At 43.9% G+C, this 15,431-nt stretch overlaps 1 protein-coding gene across 3 annotated transcripts; it reads right to left on the reverse strand.

Moving 5' to 3' along the window:
• Positions 1–1,755: 1,755 nt before the first annotated feature.
• Positions 1,756–14,055, reverse strand: CLBA1 (clathrin binding box of aftiphilin containing 1). 3 transcript variants are annotated; one of them, XM_039712971.1, is made up of 6 exons: positions 13,801–14,055; positions 11,450–12,135; positions 7,780–7,928; positions 6,241–6,370; positions 4,371–4,484; positions 1,756–3,384 (listed from the first exon to the last, which is right to left on the reverse strand). In XM_039712971.1, the coding sequence occupies exons 2-6, from the start codon at positions 11,906–11,908 to the stop codon at positions 3,217–3,219; spliced, it is 1,020 nt and encodes a 339-aa protein (XP_039568905.1). In that variant the 5' UTR covers positions 11,909–12,135; positions 13,801–14,055; the 3' UTR covers positions 1,756–3,216. The 3 variants fall into 3 exon arrangements, with proteins under 3 accessions (XP_039568905.1, XP_039568903.1, XP_039568904.1); XM_039712969.1 differs by lacking the exon at positions 13,801–14,055 and adding an exon at positions 12,740–13,225; XM_039712970.1 differs by lacking the exon at positions 13,801–14,055 and adding an exon at positions 12,724–13,225.
• Positions 14,056–15,431: the final 1,376 nt, after the last annotated feature.

The raw sequence follows: 15,431 nt of genomic DNA on the forward strand, positions 1-15,431 counted from the left end.
CTATGCAACCAATGGTGGGCTTATAGTATGGTTAGAAAACATCCTGGAGTCTGACTGTCCCCCCTCTTTTGCTTGACTCTTTTAAAATTTATTATAATTAAATTAATTATAATAATTAAATATTAATTAATTAAATTCCACATATTAGAATATGCTTTGAAAAATGATCAGTCTTTGATGAAGACTGAAAAATTTTCAGTCTTTGAACTATGGTGAAGTTGGTTTGAGGGGGTTTTGTCTGACAAATGTTTACTTTTTTTTTTTACATAAAATTTTTCAGTCTTTGTTACATTACACTGCTGATTGGAACTTTGTAAAACTTTGCTCTATGGGTATATTTTCCCTCTAATCCCAGCAGAAGAAAGAGGCATTCCTGTCCAGCCCTACTGTCCAGAACTCCTGCCTTGCTCTCATTGTCACCTTTTCCAAATCCTAGGCAAATGTCAGAAGCTGCAGTATTTGCTTTCTGCAAACACAGAGTACAGTAACACGTTCAGTTCATCAAGGTTAGAAACAGTGAAATTTGTAGCTTTAAACATGCCGAGGTACAAAGTGACATTTCCTCTGCGTGCCACTTCCAGAGCACAGACACCGGGTGCCCCTGGTGCAGCCGTGCCTTTGGGGACACAGTGTGTGCTGGCACCTTTGGGGGCACAGTGTGTGCTGGCACCAGTGGGGACACGGCCTGTGCTGGCAGCCCTGGGACACGGCCTGTGCTGGCACCTTTGGGGACACAGTGTGTGCTGGCACCTTTGGGGACACGGCCTGTGCTGGCATCTTTGGGGGCATGGGGTGTGCTGGCACCACTGGGGACACGGTGTGTGCTGGCACCTTTGGGGACACGGCCTGTGCTGGCACCACTGGGGACACGGCGTGTGCTGGCACCACTGGGGACACGGCCTGTGCTGGCACCCGGGCTGGCTGCCAGGGACAGCAGGACGAGGAAATGAGTCACGGAAAGCGCGGTCACTGCTTGTGCAGAAGGCGTCAGAGGCGCTTCCGGCACCCCTCGTCTCCCAGGAGAGCCACGGGAGGCAAGGCTGTGCTTTTACTATGAAATGTGCCTGAAAATGTTGGCCACGCTTGGGTTTGTCTCCCTGATCTTTTGTCAGTTGAGAGAGTCCAGTTTTGTCTTTGTGTCCAAATTCCCAGAGGGCAGGAGGGTTGCCAGAACTCCCCAACCTTGAAGCTGAATTGAATTACTTTGCCATTCAAATTTTCTAGTCTATTCCCCTGGAATGGTGAATTTGTTCATCTCAGATTGGAAATGGGAGTTACAAGGTCGCCCAGTTGTCTCATGCAGCCAGTGCTGACAGGTACTGAGGGCTCAGGTGGCCCACCCGGCACCCAAGAACCTGTCCAAAAGAGGAAGAAAGACCTGGAAGGCGGAGCCCAGCACCTTTGGAACCCCAGTAGTTTGTTTCCCTGCTGAATCACATGGGCTGAACCCTTTTTTCTTTCCATTCTGTACCTTGGACAGGGCTGTAAAATCTGCTAATATGAGGGAAGATGACGTATTCATCTTTCTCCCAGAGCAACAGTGCAAAACATTTTTCGATCCATTCATCCAGTGCTCACAAAGGCAAAGTTGAAAGCCCAGAGGAAGAGAGGGCTCTGATGCCTTTCAGTGAATGTTGCACACACTACAAGTTGCCCCCTAAAGCCCCTCTGCAGGCCCCTGCTTGTCTGAAGGCATAAAAATGGGATTTTAATCTTATAATTGATTTTAATCATGTTTATTACTAACCTCAACTATTCATTCACCATTTACTGGCAATTTAATATTTTGTGAGCTTATGACTGCAACCTATTTAATGCATGTTTATGAGCTCTGAATGAATATAAGGGAAACTGAAAATTAATTCAAATCTAGGGTTAACTGAAAAAGTTAATCCTGTTCTTGTATACAGATGGAGTTTCTAGTTTGGCATTGAAGGACTCCCTCCAGGGCCAGGGAAGCTGCAGAACCACTTTAAAAGAGCATTTTTTTCAAATGCCCTGTTCCACCTACTGAGTAAGCAGGACAGAGTTCATCCCATGCTAAAAGCACTGAGGTATCATCAGCATTACTGAAGTTATTACAGCAACTGTTATGTCACTGCTGAACAGTTTACTAGATTAAGGGCTGAAGTCTGCCAGTGCTTTATAGTATTCTTAATTCTAGGAACAGAATATGCACATCATTAAATAATTAATTGACTTAGTTTCGGAACACCCAACTCTGTTCACTGCTTTCAACACATAAAATATCAGTTGCCGTGCTTAGCAGCTCTTTAAAACAAAAATCCATACAAAATTTTCATATTCAGAATGGCCAGAGCAGCAAATAGATCAGTAACTTGTGTAAAAGTTACTGCCAATGAATAAATAAAGCTGTTGCAGTTGGCAGGGAGCCAGCATGGATTCTCCTGAGTGACAGTGAAGTGCATCCCCTGCGGCACTCAGGCATGCAGGAAGATGGGCAACAATCAACAGTTTCTATAAAATTTTAAAAGGGAAGGAATTTATCCCATTATTCACGTCCTGAGCTGCAACACTGCTGAGCTTTCACAAGCAGGGGATGCATGGTGTAAGGGCTGGATGAACCCCACGTGTCCTGTGGCAATCAGCTTCAACAAGGTGATTTATTTCAGCCAGAAATCAATCCCAGAATGAAGCATTTTGCTGCCTCCACCCCTATCACCACAGCAGGCTTCACCAGGCAGAAATTAAAACACTTGTATTCTGCTAAACCCCACTGAAAGTCCCCAAATGAAGAAGGCTCTTCTCATTACACCCAGCAGTGGCAAAGCCACAGGTCTCAGCTGATCCAAACTGGAGCAAGAATGAGGAGAGATGGTGACAAGGCACGTTGCAACACACCTGAGACTGTGCAGATTTTGGCAGGGATAGAAGGGTTCTGATTGAAGAGGCATTAAGGCCTGAAAGGTCAGTAGTTCGGGAGAGTTCACCAGAGTTATCTTGAAGTGTGTTTGCATCTGCAGCATTTACTGTAAGAAACACGACTCTGTGGCAAAACTTAGCAGGACAAAATCACAAAACTTGACTTCACAACTAAACAGGAGAAATATCTTCTAATAACATGGCCTTATGTCCCTCATATACAGCAATATGCCACTTTCCTAAAGAATGTCTGTGGTCTGTGGTAACAAGTCAGTAACAAAATGAAGGTAAACTGCATTCAGTTTAAAAAAAAGGCTAAAAATTGCATTTAGTTCAACAAACATCACTACTGAAAAATTTCATTTTTAGATTGTGTGTAGAAAAAATCTGCTTCTTCCTTGGGACTGTTATACACTGTGTGTTTTCATTTGATGATGTGGTCTTCAAAAAGAGGTTACAGGTGAAGAGGTGACCATGTCTGGAGTCTGGTGACACAGAAAGCTGAGTGAAAAAGAAAAACTTAGTTAATTTTTTCTATCCTATAGGAGGTTAATCACTTTGCATATGACAACCCAATTCATATAAATTTTCATTAAAATAATATTTTTTTTAAATTATTTTAAATTTTTTAGAGGAAAAAAAGAACATTAATATGAAGATAAATGGAAAGCATCCCATTTTAAGATTTGATTTACTTTAAATTAGAAATAGCAACTTATGTTTTTAAATGAATTTTTCTTTGAGACACCAAGCTGCAGGATTTGTTCTTTCCTTTACAAGGCTATCCCAGAAAAATATTGTCCTTTTACCTTAACTTTGTACCACAATTCTTTTTCTTTTATTTCTTCTTTGTCTACCTCAAACCACCTCTCCTTTGTCTAAATCCTGTTCCTGTATTTTACACATTTCCAGTGTGACTCAGCCACTGTGATCCCCCCATCATGTACTTACTGGAGAAAGCAGAACTGAATTACGAAGGAATAAGCTGTACAGTCCTTTTAAATTTTATTTCTGAACTCTCCATCCCATCATCTCCTATGTACAAGGTTCCCAGACCAGTTATACACCTTGACTGGCCAAGGCAGTAAATAGAATAAAACAGAGCAATAAAAAGTGTGTCTCAAACTGTCTTCACAGCGACAACAGCTGCTCAGTTTTATTCTCCACTGAGGAAGGGACCTTGGGTTAAGTACACTCCTCCAAAATACCTTGCTAAAAACAGACTGAGGTGACTGAGGTGTTTTACAGCAATGGAGAATGACACGATTTCTCTTCCAACTTGCATTGCTACAACAAGACACAAACAAGTGCCAAGGTATCTTTTCCAGAGCAGTCAGAGAGGTTTCAAAGAGCAAAAACCAACTCCACAGCCAAAAGTTATACAGCACCAAGCCACTGCATGAGAACATGTGCTGGAACATCAGGGAGGAACACACTAAACACACTCTGTGGCTCTCTGGAGTTCTCACTTCCAGAGCAATCCTTACCTTGGTCTGGATCAATGCTTTGCAGTCATTAACACTGAATCCATCAAATCTAAAGTCTTCATTATTTTTGATATTTGATTCCTCAAAAATATCATCCTGGTTCTCTGAAACGTCCTAAAAAAGCCATAATTTACATTTTATTTATGAATTTATTTATGCATTTCTCTCCGATTTCAATGCATACAACCTAAAGAGAAGTTTCCCTCAAATAATAACCACTAAATTTTACCTTCTGAAGCTATATTTTATCATGTGTCCCCCTTTGCATTAAAACAATTTTATGCCAGGACCAGTTCTACAAATGATGCCTTACGTTTCAGCTTTTGTATTTTTCAGACTCTGTACTGCATAACTCTGAAGTCTGTATAGAATGCTAGCTAGCTTTCTTCACATTTTGGTCAGACTAAACAATACTTTTAGGCCTGAGAACCAAGGTCATCAACACAGCCTCAGGCCCAAAAAAGTATAAACAAAAGTGAATTGGGGAGAGAAGAAAACTGGGGAATGTGACTTAATTACCTGAAGGTAAAATTGGACAATTAACCTCTGATATGCAAACAGACCCAACTTATATCCATCTGAGAAAACTGCTGACTGCTGTCCATCCTGGGTTCAGCCTCTGCAAGGTTTGCACTGCCCAAGGAGTATCCTTTGAAAGCATTTTAATAAATACCTGCTTTATCCTCTAACTTTGCCCAGCCTCTGCTCCAGGTAGCCCCTCAAGACATCACCTACACACATGGATCTGTGGCTTCAATTAATAAAAAAGCCATTTCCAATTAGTATTAGTCTTAATGAGCACCAAAGCATTGCTGAGAAATGCCTCTCAATCAGTATTGTTAAAAGCAATACAATTTTCCAGTAATAGATAAGAAGTAATGATGTAAGTTTAAGCTGCCTGGGCATTGATTTAATGCTGGGGGGCAAGAAAGGAACAGAATGGGAGTTTAGCTATATTAGAGAAATGTCTCAAATTTTCTCTTTGTTAAATTACAGTTCTACAAAGTGACTTTTTCAAGTGCAAAATAGGTTTCTACTTTCAGCACCATCCTTCTGTTTGCATATAACTTGCATGAAAAGTCAAATATGCCCATAAAATCATTACCTTGCCAACCCCATGAATCAGTATTCAAATAATCAAATTGAAATAGTTACTTCTGAAAATTCCATGTGACCAATTAATCCCAGCTAAATAACTGAATCCTAAACCATCCCTGACACCAGTACCTTCTCAAAACAAGAGATTGTTAAACAGAGACATTTCTACTTGAGATCTTTCAACACTGCTGGTTTGGTTTCAATCCAATTTAAAACATACTCTCCCTCAAGCCTCACAAAAACAGACAGAGGAATGAAGTGAGGAAAGGGGAAGTCGAACACACTTTCAGTTTCTTCACAGTAAAATAACCCAGTAATTACTGTAACAGCCTCTCTGATTCAGATCTGATTTTCACTTAATAGAAAGTGAATACAGATATTAGAGGCTGGCAGTTTTCCTGCACTCTGAGCAAAAAAAGTAAACAATCCTACTGCCCACACACCAGGGAGCTGATTCTCCATCTCTGCCACCTGACAGCTACTTCTCCATCTCTACCAAAGCTGGGTGTACCACCTAACAGGGAACTGTGTCAGGCAGACTTCACTGTAAAGACAATTAAAGTGTGATCCTGCACAAGTTCACAGTTACTTACACATGAAGATGAGAAAACACTAAGCTATTGTCTTAAAAAGCTCCCTGTTGAAAAAAAAAAACCTACTTTGTGACTCACCCAGATCTAGTCCCTCAGGCATCTGCATGTACAGCTTACAGAAGATCAGATTCCCAACCCAGTGTTTATGCTGGCAGAATGGAAAACCATTGTTCAATTACCTTTTGATTTGCATCTACTCCGAGAACTCTCAAGAGGTTTTCTTGGCAATGAGATTTACTCCAGGGATGTCTTGAGCTGGGGGTATTATCAAAGTCTCTGAGTGCTCGCCATACGTTTCCAGAATCCATGCTAGGAAACAAAACACACTTTGAGGTTTCCAGTGAACATATGCAAGTTATTTTCACCACACACAGCTGTACACTAACCTTCACCTAGCAAGCAACTTGTCTTAAAACTCTTTTTACACTTGTCCAAGCTGCCAGCCCAATGCACTAATGAGCTGGCGTGACAATTAGTGGAAGCAGTAAGTCAGCAGAAGTGAGTGTTTGTGCTCCTCAGATAAGAAGGGCATTAGAAGCACGTCTCAGAGACTGCTGCATGCCAACAGCTCGCAGTGCTCAGCTGCTTCTGTGAAACGTGGGCAGAGTTCAGCCCTGTCAGCTCCGCACTTTGCCTTTTCTCTCTCTCAAGTCTCTCCATGCCATAGGCCACACTTCACCCCTGCAGCACCTGTCCCACCAAACAAGCCAAAGGCACTCACTGCTGAAACAGGGAGAAGGAGAGAGCTCCCTTGACGTGGCACTTTGGATTCTTACACTGCATTCATCACACAGAAAATTTCAGTTGGGCTTTACTTAGTTGGCAGTTGTCATTGACCTTAGTTACTTGTCACAGTAGATCAGGAAATTTTTGATTTTACGTGGAACTCTGCTGTAATAGTGCAGTCCCCTTTACAATTATATTTCCCCACAAGTTTGATGCTGATTAAAATACAACACCTATGCAGGGAACTTGGCTGAAAGGGTGCCCACATGAAAAGTTTTACCTACGTTTCTTCTGAGTCTTAGGACATTTCTCAAGTAGGGTCTGGCACTGCTTTCTAGACACAAAGCCTCCAAGTTATGAAAAAATAACTGCAACACCGTTGGGTAACTACAATACTGCTCTGAAGCTGCTGATCCTTAAAAAACATGTAACAGAGCTAGAAGTGTTCCAGCTGTTGCAAGAGAAAGCTTAGTTAATGATACTAATTGCTATTAACAGAGCCCAGGAAAGAAGCCAGATGCACCACAGATTCTGAAGCACATCTGGTTAAACATGAGAAGAAGTTAGCAACTGGGAAAACTGAGAGGGGAGAAAAAAAAAAAAGCAAGTTGTTAGTAGAAGCAGCAGCCTCCAATGATGAAGAAATAAGTGGGATGTGTTGTAAAGAAAGGACAAGCAAACAGGAAGAACAGGCTGCCTGTTGGGTTCTGGCATTCCAGAGGCTTAGTCATAAGGAGGCACACCAACAGCAGGAAAAACCCTAAGCAGGAATTTGTAATTTTTATATATTCCCTTCATTGTTTTCCAATGGCTAAGACACCATCCATTTCCTTTAACAATGTACTACAAAACTGGTAAGATCTATGCACTGAAAGGCATAGTACTAAAAAGGTTTTTAAGTGCACCACTGATTTCTAAACTATGAAACAGTATAATTGATGATGAACTTTTCTTTCCTTTTTTTTTTTTAAGTGCTAATCTAAACTCATTACCAAAGTTGATTCTTCAAAAGTTCAGGAATCCAAACATCTTCATTTTTTGCCTCAAGAACTTGCTCTAAGCTTCTTATGCACTCTCTGGACTGTGGTACAAAGACTTCTGGAAAGCCCAACTTAAATATCTCCTCATAGCTGTGGTCTTCCTATAAAAAAAGAGATTTTTATTACATACATCATACAAGTCATCCTCATAGTTCATGAAGGACCTAGTCCAAAGACTACAATAATTCTAGAGATTGTCTTATTGTTTTTAGAATTTATATTTATATTTATATTAATATTAATAGCAGAGGGAATGAGCTCATATTTCAGTGTTTTGAGTATTTTGGGTACTTAGAATTAGAGGAAGCAAGAGTGCCAGAGTTTCTGGTGAACCTTAGTCTTTAACTTCCCAACTTCTCAGTCACAGACTTGCATATTTGACACTTGGGGCTCCTCCTTCTGCTCAGCTAATTCAGTCCAGGTCAAATCTGATGTATCAATTCAACAGCTCCTTTTGCTAACTCAGTATTCAAACAATCCTAATTCAAATGTAACACACCTGCCAAATGCTACAGTGACCAATAAATACTTGCACTGTGCAAATCTGCAAAAAAGCTGGGGTGAGGATGTTTCTGTATCCTTGCGTTTGCACCAAACTTTCCCCAGCCTATGTTAAAAATCAGAGCCAGATTTAAATCCTTGCTCCTCCTCAAGCAGTGATGAGCAGGTTTGGAGGACTGACCACAGCACAGGAGGGATCCAGACAGGCCTAGTGGAAGTAAGCACTAGTAAGCAGAGTTATCTGACAACTGAAAAATACATATACAAGGAAAAACATGCATAATTTACATCTTATCTGAGGGGCATGCCATCTGGTTCAGAAGCTGTATCTTTTTATTCCTTCAAGGAAGGAATTACTGCAATTTTCCAAATAAAAACAAATTAGTTGACTTCACCACCCTGCCCAGGGACTGCGATGCAGGAGCAGCAACACTGTGTGAAAACTCAAGAATAGAACCAGTCAGTTTGGGGTTTTTGCCCAGCAATCAATAATTTAGTCTGAAAACCCTAAGCGTGGATACTTCATATTTTCATAGTTTCCTTTAATTGTAATTCAAACAGCTGAAATATTTCCATAGCCTCATTACACAACTCAGGTGGGGTGAACACTGAGAGAGTATGGATTTAATCTAAGGATAAGAGGGAAAAATCAACAGAGCTGGTAGAAGGCTTCTGCTCTTCTGACCATGCTTCAAGGAACAGAATCTGTGCTCCATGTTGTTCCCTCCTGAAGTAAGGCCTTGCTAAAGTCCTGTCCTGATGATTCACTGCTGAGACATTCAAAGACTCCTGGGTAAATTCCTTTGAATCTTGCCCAAAGTGTCACAATACTTTTGATCAATTTGTAAAATAATTCAACAGGGATACAGCATGGAGGATCCTGATGGATGCTCGAGAAGCAGAGCTCTGTGAAGTAACACTGGCTAAAGCATACATGGCCAAGGAAAAGAAAAAACAACTTCCAGGTAGGCACCAAAAGTGAAGTGGGATGAGAGGAAAAGCCAGGCAGCTGCTCCTGGCTTTGGGATGGGGAAGTTACAGCCCCGGGGAGTGCACTGAGGGAAGCACAGCTCTGCCTCAATTGCAGCATCTCCCTAAAGCCTTGGTGCTGCTCCAACACACATACAAGTCACTGACTTCTAGCTGAGCCAAGACAGATCAAGAGATTTTTTTATTACCTTTATTACTGTCTATTTCAGTAAGTGTTTCTGAAGCAAAGTTTGGGTATATTTCCATTTATCTTGTGGCTTTGTACTAATTATAAAAATTCAATGTACAAAGTTCACATCAGTACTTTCTGAATAAATCCTCTATATCCTATTATATCAAAATACCCCATGGCTTAAACACATGCACCAGTCCCTCTCTCAAAGGCCAGTGTTTAAAGAGCACATGAAAAATCCTCGAAGTGTTCAATCCTGTAGGTAAAATACCCAGCTACTGCAAGGAAATTAATGATTGTTTCCATCTTAAAACACATGATTCTGATCCCAACTGACGTCATTTAATTAACTGAAGCAATAAATACTGAAGGTCAGACCTCTGACCTGATGATTTCAAGAGGTCCTCTCCAACCCACCTGGCCTTTTTTCTATTGATCTTACAAAAGCCAGAGTCCCAGTCCAAAGATTTTAGGATCTCAAAGTAGCAATGCAAAAAGCACAGGGATAAAGAACCAGCTACACACATATTGTACACTCCAAGGAATATCCAGCAGCTCTGTGGTTGTTTCGCTATCTTGAGATGAGAAAAGACAACTTGAAACTCTAATCATGGTCAACTTATTTAACTCATACTGGACATTTCCTTCTGCCTTTAACAAATGCAAAATAAAGAAAAGGCTTCAGTAAGATTAAGATCTACTGCTTTTGGAAAGAAGCCAAGCAACCTGCTATATTCCATTTCAGCTTCAGTCATTACAACATTCTCTTTCTCCAACAGAAGATTTCTTGTCTGCCACTTCCAGCACTACACAACATTTGAATCCTCTGTTTGTGCACACCAATAACCAGGTATTTTGTGTATCTACTTTCAATCAGCGTGGGCAGCTTTTCCCACCTGCATCTTTGTGCTTTTACTAGTAATACCTCTGCAACAAGTGAAATTCCTAGGCAAAGGGCATGAAATCCTGTCTCCAGGAAAGTCACAGTCCCCTATGCACACTGAAACTCACCAAACAGACTACAAGCAGTAAGTTATTGCTGCTACAGATTAATCCCATGGAAGTCTTAGCTGATTGTTCTTTCTTTTAAAATGCTGTCATTTAAGATGAAAGTAGTAAGAACAAGGGGCTTTTGTTCTGTGTTTCTATGTTCTTTCTGCCCTTTTGTTACTTTCCTTCCCTTTGCTGATGCATGTTTGGTCCACATGGAAACACAATTATCCCAACAATATATAACCCTTTACCTGAAGCTTTTTTTTGTGCTAATAAAAATTCATTGCATTATTTACTCAGAATTTTAGCTCTAACATTGTAAGAGTGAATGTTATATCCTATTCTAAAATATGAATTATATTATTTCTACTAACGTCTTGTGTGTCACCATCAGACTAAAATTCCAGAAGAACTGTTGATATTATTCAGGGACTATAGTAAATAACAAAAATACATTTGTTTTGCCAATTTCTAACTCAATGGTATGTGGGTTTTTTAAGTTATTTTGAAGTACTTTGAAGTTATTTTGGGTTATTGAAGTAATTTCTTCGTTACTTCAAGAAGTTTGCAGGCAACTCACAGAATTTCTGTCCACCCTTCTTTTGTCACCCACCTTCCCGATTTGTTGTTTCTTATGCTCTTTCTTGTCTAAATGTTACACTGCATGTCCTTCAGGGCAAGGTTCACGGTGCCTACGTGCTTACTCGCCTATGTGCCTACTTATTCCTAGTGCCTAGAAGCAAAATAGTGCATTACATTCTTTAAAGCTCTCCAGCAGCACAGCTTAAGGATTTGTCAAACACTGCAAAGAAGTTGCTTTTGTTCCACTTGAGGTAGCTGCGAAGGAGCCGGACAATTTCTCTGCTTGTGCAGATTACCCTCCACAGAGAATACAGACACAGACCCAGAGGTGCAGGAAGCAGTAACACAAACATCTCAGGTCCTTGGTGTGCCGTGAACACGTACCTCACCCTGAGAGCCCGAAGCCTCCTGCATCCCGTGGCACAGAGACGGTTCAGTGCACACGTGGGCAGCAGAAATGCTGCAGCCTCCGCTGCTTAGGTCCGGATGGGCTCCCCTGGCTCCTGCTGACTTCACCAAAACTTCATGGTTATCATCAAATCTCTCTGGTTTGTCTAAGGGCTCCCTGAAGCCTTCAAAATCACCCCAGGAGCCACTGGGTTCTGAGGTACTAAAGCTGCTCTCAGAAAACTCCTCACGACTTCTCCCTTCGCTGTTCGTTACAGGGAGGCTTTGCTGCATTGCTTCAAGATTAACAATTTCTTCATCACTTTTTCTTTCATTCCAGTTACAGCCACTTTCCTGGAGAGACACGCCACCTGCCTCAGCTGCCAGGTCTTCTGGAAGCTCACAGTGTGGTATGTCCACACTACCAAGACTTTCTACCACCGACAAGTTCTGCATCTTTGTTCAAGAGGAAAAAAATAATTTGTTGAAATCTGTACTGCAAAAAGGTTACTGAAGTTCAGTTGCATCAGAAATATGAGTGTTTCCAAAACAGAATCAAATTCTTCATTTCATCCCAAAGAATAACAACACTGCTGAAACAAAACAGGATGTCCTTCAGCCTCTCCTCCAGTACTCGGCATGTGCACGTTATTCGGCCTCACTTTCTGTGTAGAGTATTAAGCCTGCAAAGAAAGGATTATAAATAAATACCTCTGTGATAAGGCCTGTGTAGGAATAAAGATAGCTGATAAGGTAGGAGAAAGAATGCCTGGGTTAAAATAAACACATTCCAGCATTATCCACTGAAAATTGCTGTAGGCAAAATTATTTAAAATTTATACTGAACTATCTGCCCGCACCACAAGAAAGCCATTAAATTAGTGAACAATACTCAGCAAATACATAACAGAAGTTGCTGGATTATTAACTCAGTACTGGCAGAGTACACTGGAGACAAACTAAAATAACTACAGTCAACATCCAGAGCCTTAAAAATATTTTCTGTGACTACTTCATCCACCTCGTGCAAACTCAAATAATGCAAACTCAAATAATGCTATTTCTGCCGGCACGGGCTGCCCCATCCCAACGACCAGAATCCTGTAAAAATACAGTATTTGCAGCTACGTAGGTAATTGACGCAGATCTAATAAATTCAGTTTGGCATCCATAAACGATACAGACCGTGCTGCACCGGTCACGTTAGATTAACCCCATCTCCTCAAGCATTTTCCCGAGCGGTTTTGGGGGGCGGGTTAAAGAGCACTCACTAAACGCGCCTCTCACCGAGCTGCCGCGGCGCTTGGCAGACCCGAAAGTGTGGTTTTATCCCCGGTTTCCTCCGCAGGCGGGCCGGGCACTGAGCAGGGGCGCGGCAGGTCCCTCGCCTGTCCCCGGGGACGCGCTGGACTCCGCGGGGAGGGACAGGGGACAGGGCGGGGGACGCGCGTCCGGAGCCGCGGGCGCTTCCCCGGGGCGGCGGCTGCTCCGCCCGCGCTGCCACCCGTGCGGTGTCACCTGTGCCGGTGTCACCTCTGCGGTGTCACCTGAGCAGTGTTACCGGTGCGGTGTCACCGGTGCGGTGTCACCTGCACGGGCAGGGAGCAGCCCCACCGGAGCGGCCCCACCGGAGCGGCCTCCCCGCCTCCCGCAGGTCGCCAGGGGCGGGCCGAGGTGTGCGGGGCGGGCTGCGGGGCCGGCACCGCCCGGGGACAGCCGAGCCCTCGGTCCCTCCGCCCCGCGGAGCGCGGGCAGGCTCAGCGCATCCTCAGCGCCCGCTGTCCGCCCTCGCTCCGCTTCCCCCGGCCTCGCTGGCACCCGCACCCCTCGGGTTGCAGCCGCCCTGCCCGCCGGGAACAGGCTGGGATTCAAATTCTGATGTGAAAAGGAAAAGTGTATTCTCTCTTTTTTTCCTTCCCCAGCTTCTCGCTGCGGCCTGGCAGGCTGAGGAGGCACGGTTTGATGGTGGGGGTTGCTGTTTGCCTTTCATTTGGGACTAGCTAAAATTCCCACATAGTTGCAAAGTTCCAGGATATGGATCTTTAAAAAGTGATAATCAGTCCACCAATTAACAGAACCTCGGGATTAAACAGTAGGAACAGACCAACAACAATCCTCTTCCTCCTTCTCTTCTTTTGCCCCCCAAGGTATTGGCTGTCTCTGCTGAGGCTGAGGCTTGATCCGCTTCGGAGAGGTAAAGCCAGAAGCTGTGGGTCCAGTGCTGCACACAGGCAGCACCACCGGGGTGACCATCCCATCCCATCCCATCCCATCCCATCCCATCCCATCCCATCCCATCCCATCCCATCCCATCCCATCCCATCCCATCCCATCCCATCCCATCCCACCTGGCAAGGAACAGAGGTGGGAGGAGGCTGCGTGCCCCAGGCTGGCTGCTCCCTGGGGGTCAGAGGGAATGACATGGAGAAAACTCCTCAGCTCCCTGTCCTCAGGCCGGGTTAAACATCTGGGTAGTCCCAAGGAACAGGGGACAGTTGTAAAAGCAAGGAAAGAGGTTTTCTGGAGCCAGGCCCAAAGTAAAAAGCTTTTTCTAGGCACTACAGTACATGTGTTTTCCAGCCCAGACACAGACACAGGCACTCCTCCCACGCATCTGACTCCCATTCCCGGCTGTAGTGCTCTATCCGAGGGCGAGAGGCTGGATTTGGGAGCCATGCCCAGACGCAGAGCCAAAGAAACTTTATTGGCAGCTGTCTGCAGGGTTTGTTTTAATTTGTTTTCTTTCTGCTTCGGAGCGGTTTCCTGCCCTGCGTGGCCATCCCGCGGCAGCTCTCGGGATGTGGGACGGGCTGGGCGAGGCTGGCTCAGCCCGGAGCGCTGACCCGGCCCGGGGGACCGCAGCTTCCAGCGCTCTCTTCAGTTTTCCAGGGGGATCAACATTTTTTTGCAGTGGCTGAGGTTGTTTTGCTCGGCTTTACGCTTTCACCTTTGTCGTCTCGAAGGAGCAGGCGGCGCAAAGGCTGCGGGGTTGCCTCCGGAGGGGAAGGGCTGCGTGGGTTCTGCAAACGCTGCCGAGTGCAAGGCGTCCCTGCAGCACAGCAAGGAGCTGTGGCGGAGCTGGGGATCTCCAGAAGCTGCCACAGGCCTCTGACACCAGAGTGTGGGAACAGAGGGAAGTTCCAGCACCTTCCTCCCAGGGTAGCATCAGAAACCCTGTGAAGGGCTGGCCACGTAACGCTGCTGTCTGTGTGCCTCCAGCACACCTCAAAACCCACCCTGGGAAAACTCAGACGCCAGCCCTGGGTCCCTGCAGTGCAGCAATTGGCTGCAGCCTCTGCTGGGGGTAGCCACTGCTGCCTTCTGCTCCCAGGCACATGCTGCTGGAAACCCCCACAAACGCAAGGAAAACCTGCACTGCTGTGGCTTGGGAAGGTTTCCACTTCAGAAGGGGTCGGTGTGAAGTACAGCTGTCCTGCAAAGGGGATTTCACCCACCCTCGTCTGAGTTCAGTCCTCTGCACTCGGCTGAGTGTGTGACAGCTGCTGCTGGGATCACCAGCTCCTGCCTTAAATGACACTGGGTTAAGTTAGGACCATCAACACGGTTGGATTAAGAATATTCCCCTCTGAAGTACAGTGGGATAAAATTCCTGTTATCTGGGAAAAAAAAAGAGTTTTACAGTTTTGTCAGACCAGGCCTTGTGCATAATTACTGCATTAAATCAATACTTTCTTTTTGAACTATCACCATGGGGTTTTGGTTTGTTTTTTTTTTGGTTTTCGTTTTGTTTTTTAATAACTCAGTCCTTATTTAGAAGGTAAAGAGGTCAAAAGCTTCAGACATGGACTATAAGCTTCTATTTAGACACACACATATGCATCTACCAGAGCAGAACATCATTTCTCAAAAATTCACCAATGCAAACAACTGAATTGACTGAACACTCATCTTTAACTATTAGTACTGCTCCTCTCAGCATTCCTACTGGAAAATCATTAGAGTTTAGTACACATACTCT

The sequence above is a fragment of the Passer montanus genome, unplaced genomic scaffold (assembly GCF_014805655.1).
Source record: "Passer montanus isolate IOZ18808 unplaced genomic scaffold, ASM1480565v1 scaffold27, whole genome shotgun sequence".
Classification (NCBI taxonomy): Eukaryota; Metazoa; Chordata; class Aves; order Passeriformes; family Passeridae; genus Passer; species Passer montanus.

Excerpts from the sequence above, each read along its gene's own strand:
- CLBA1 (XM_039712971.1), bottom strand. The coding sequence starts at position 11,908 with ATGCAGAACTTGTCGGTGGTAGAAAGTCTTGGTAGTGTGGACATACCA. Across the intron at positions 7,929-11,449 it reads CTTCGGGCTCTCAGGGTGAG|GAAGACCACAGCTATGAGGA; the intron begins GTACGTGTTCAC and ends CTTTTTTTATAG. Across the intron at positions 4,485-6,240 it reads GAGTAGATGCAAATCAAAAG|GACGTTTCAGAGAACCAGGA; the intron begins GTAATTGAACAA and ends TGGCTTTTTTAG.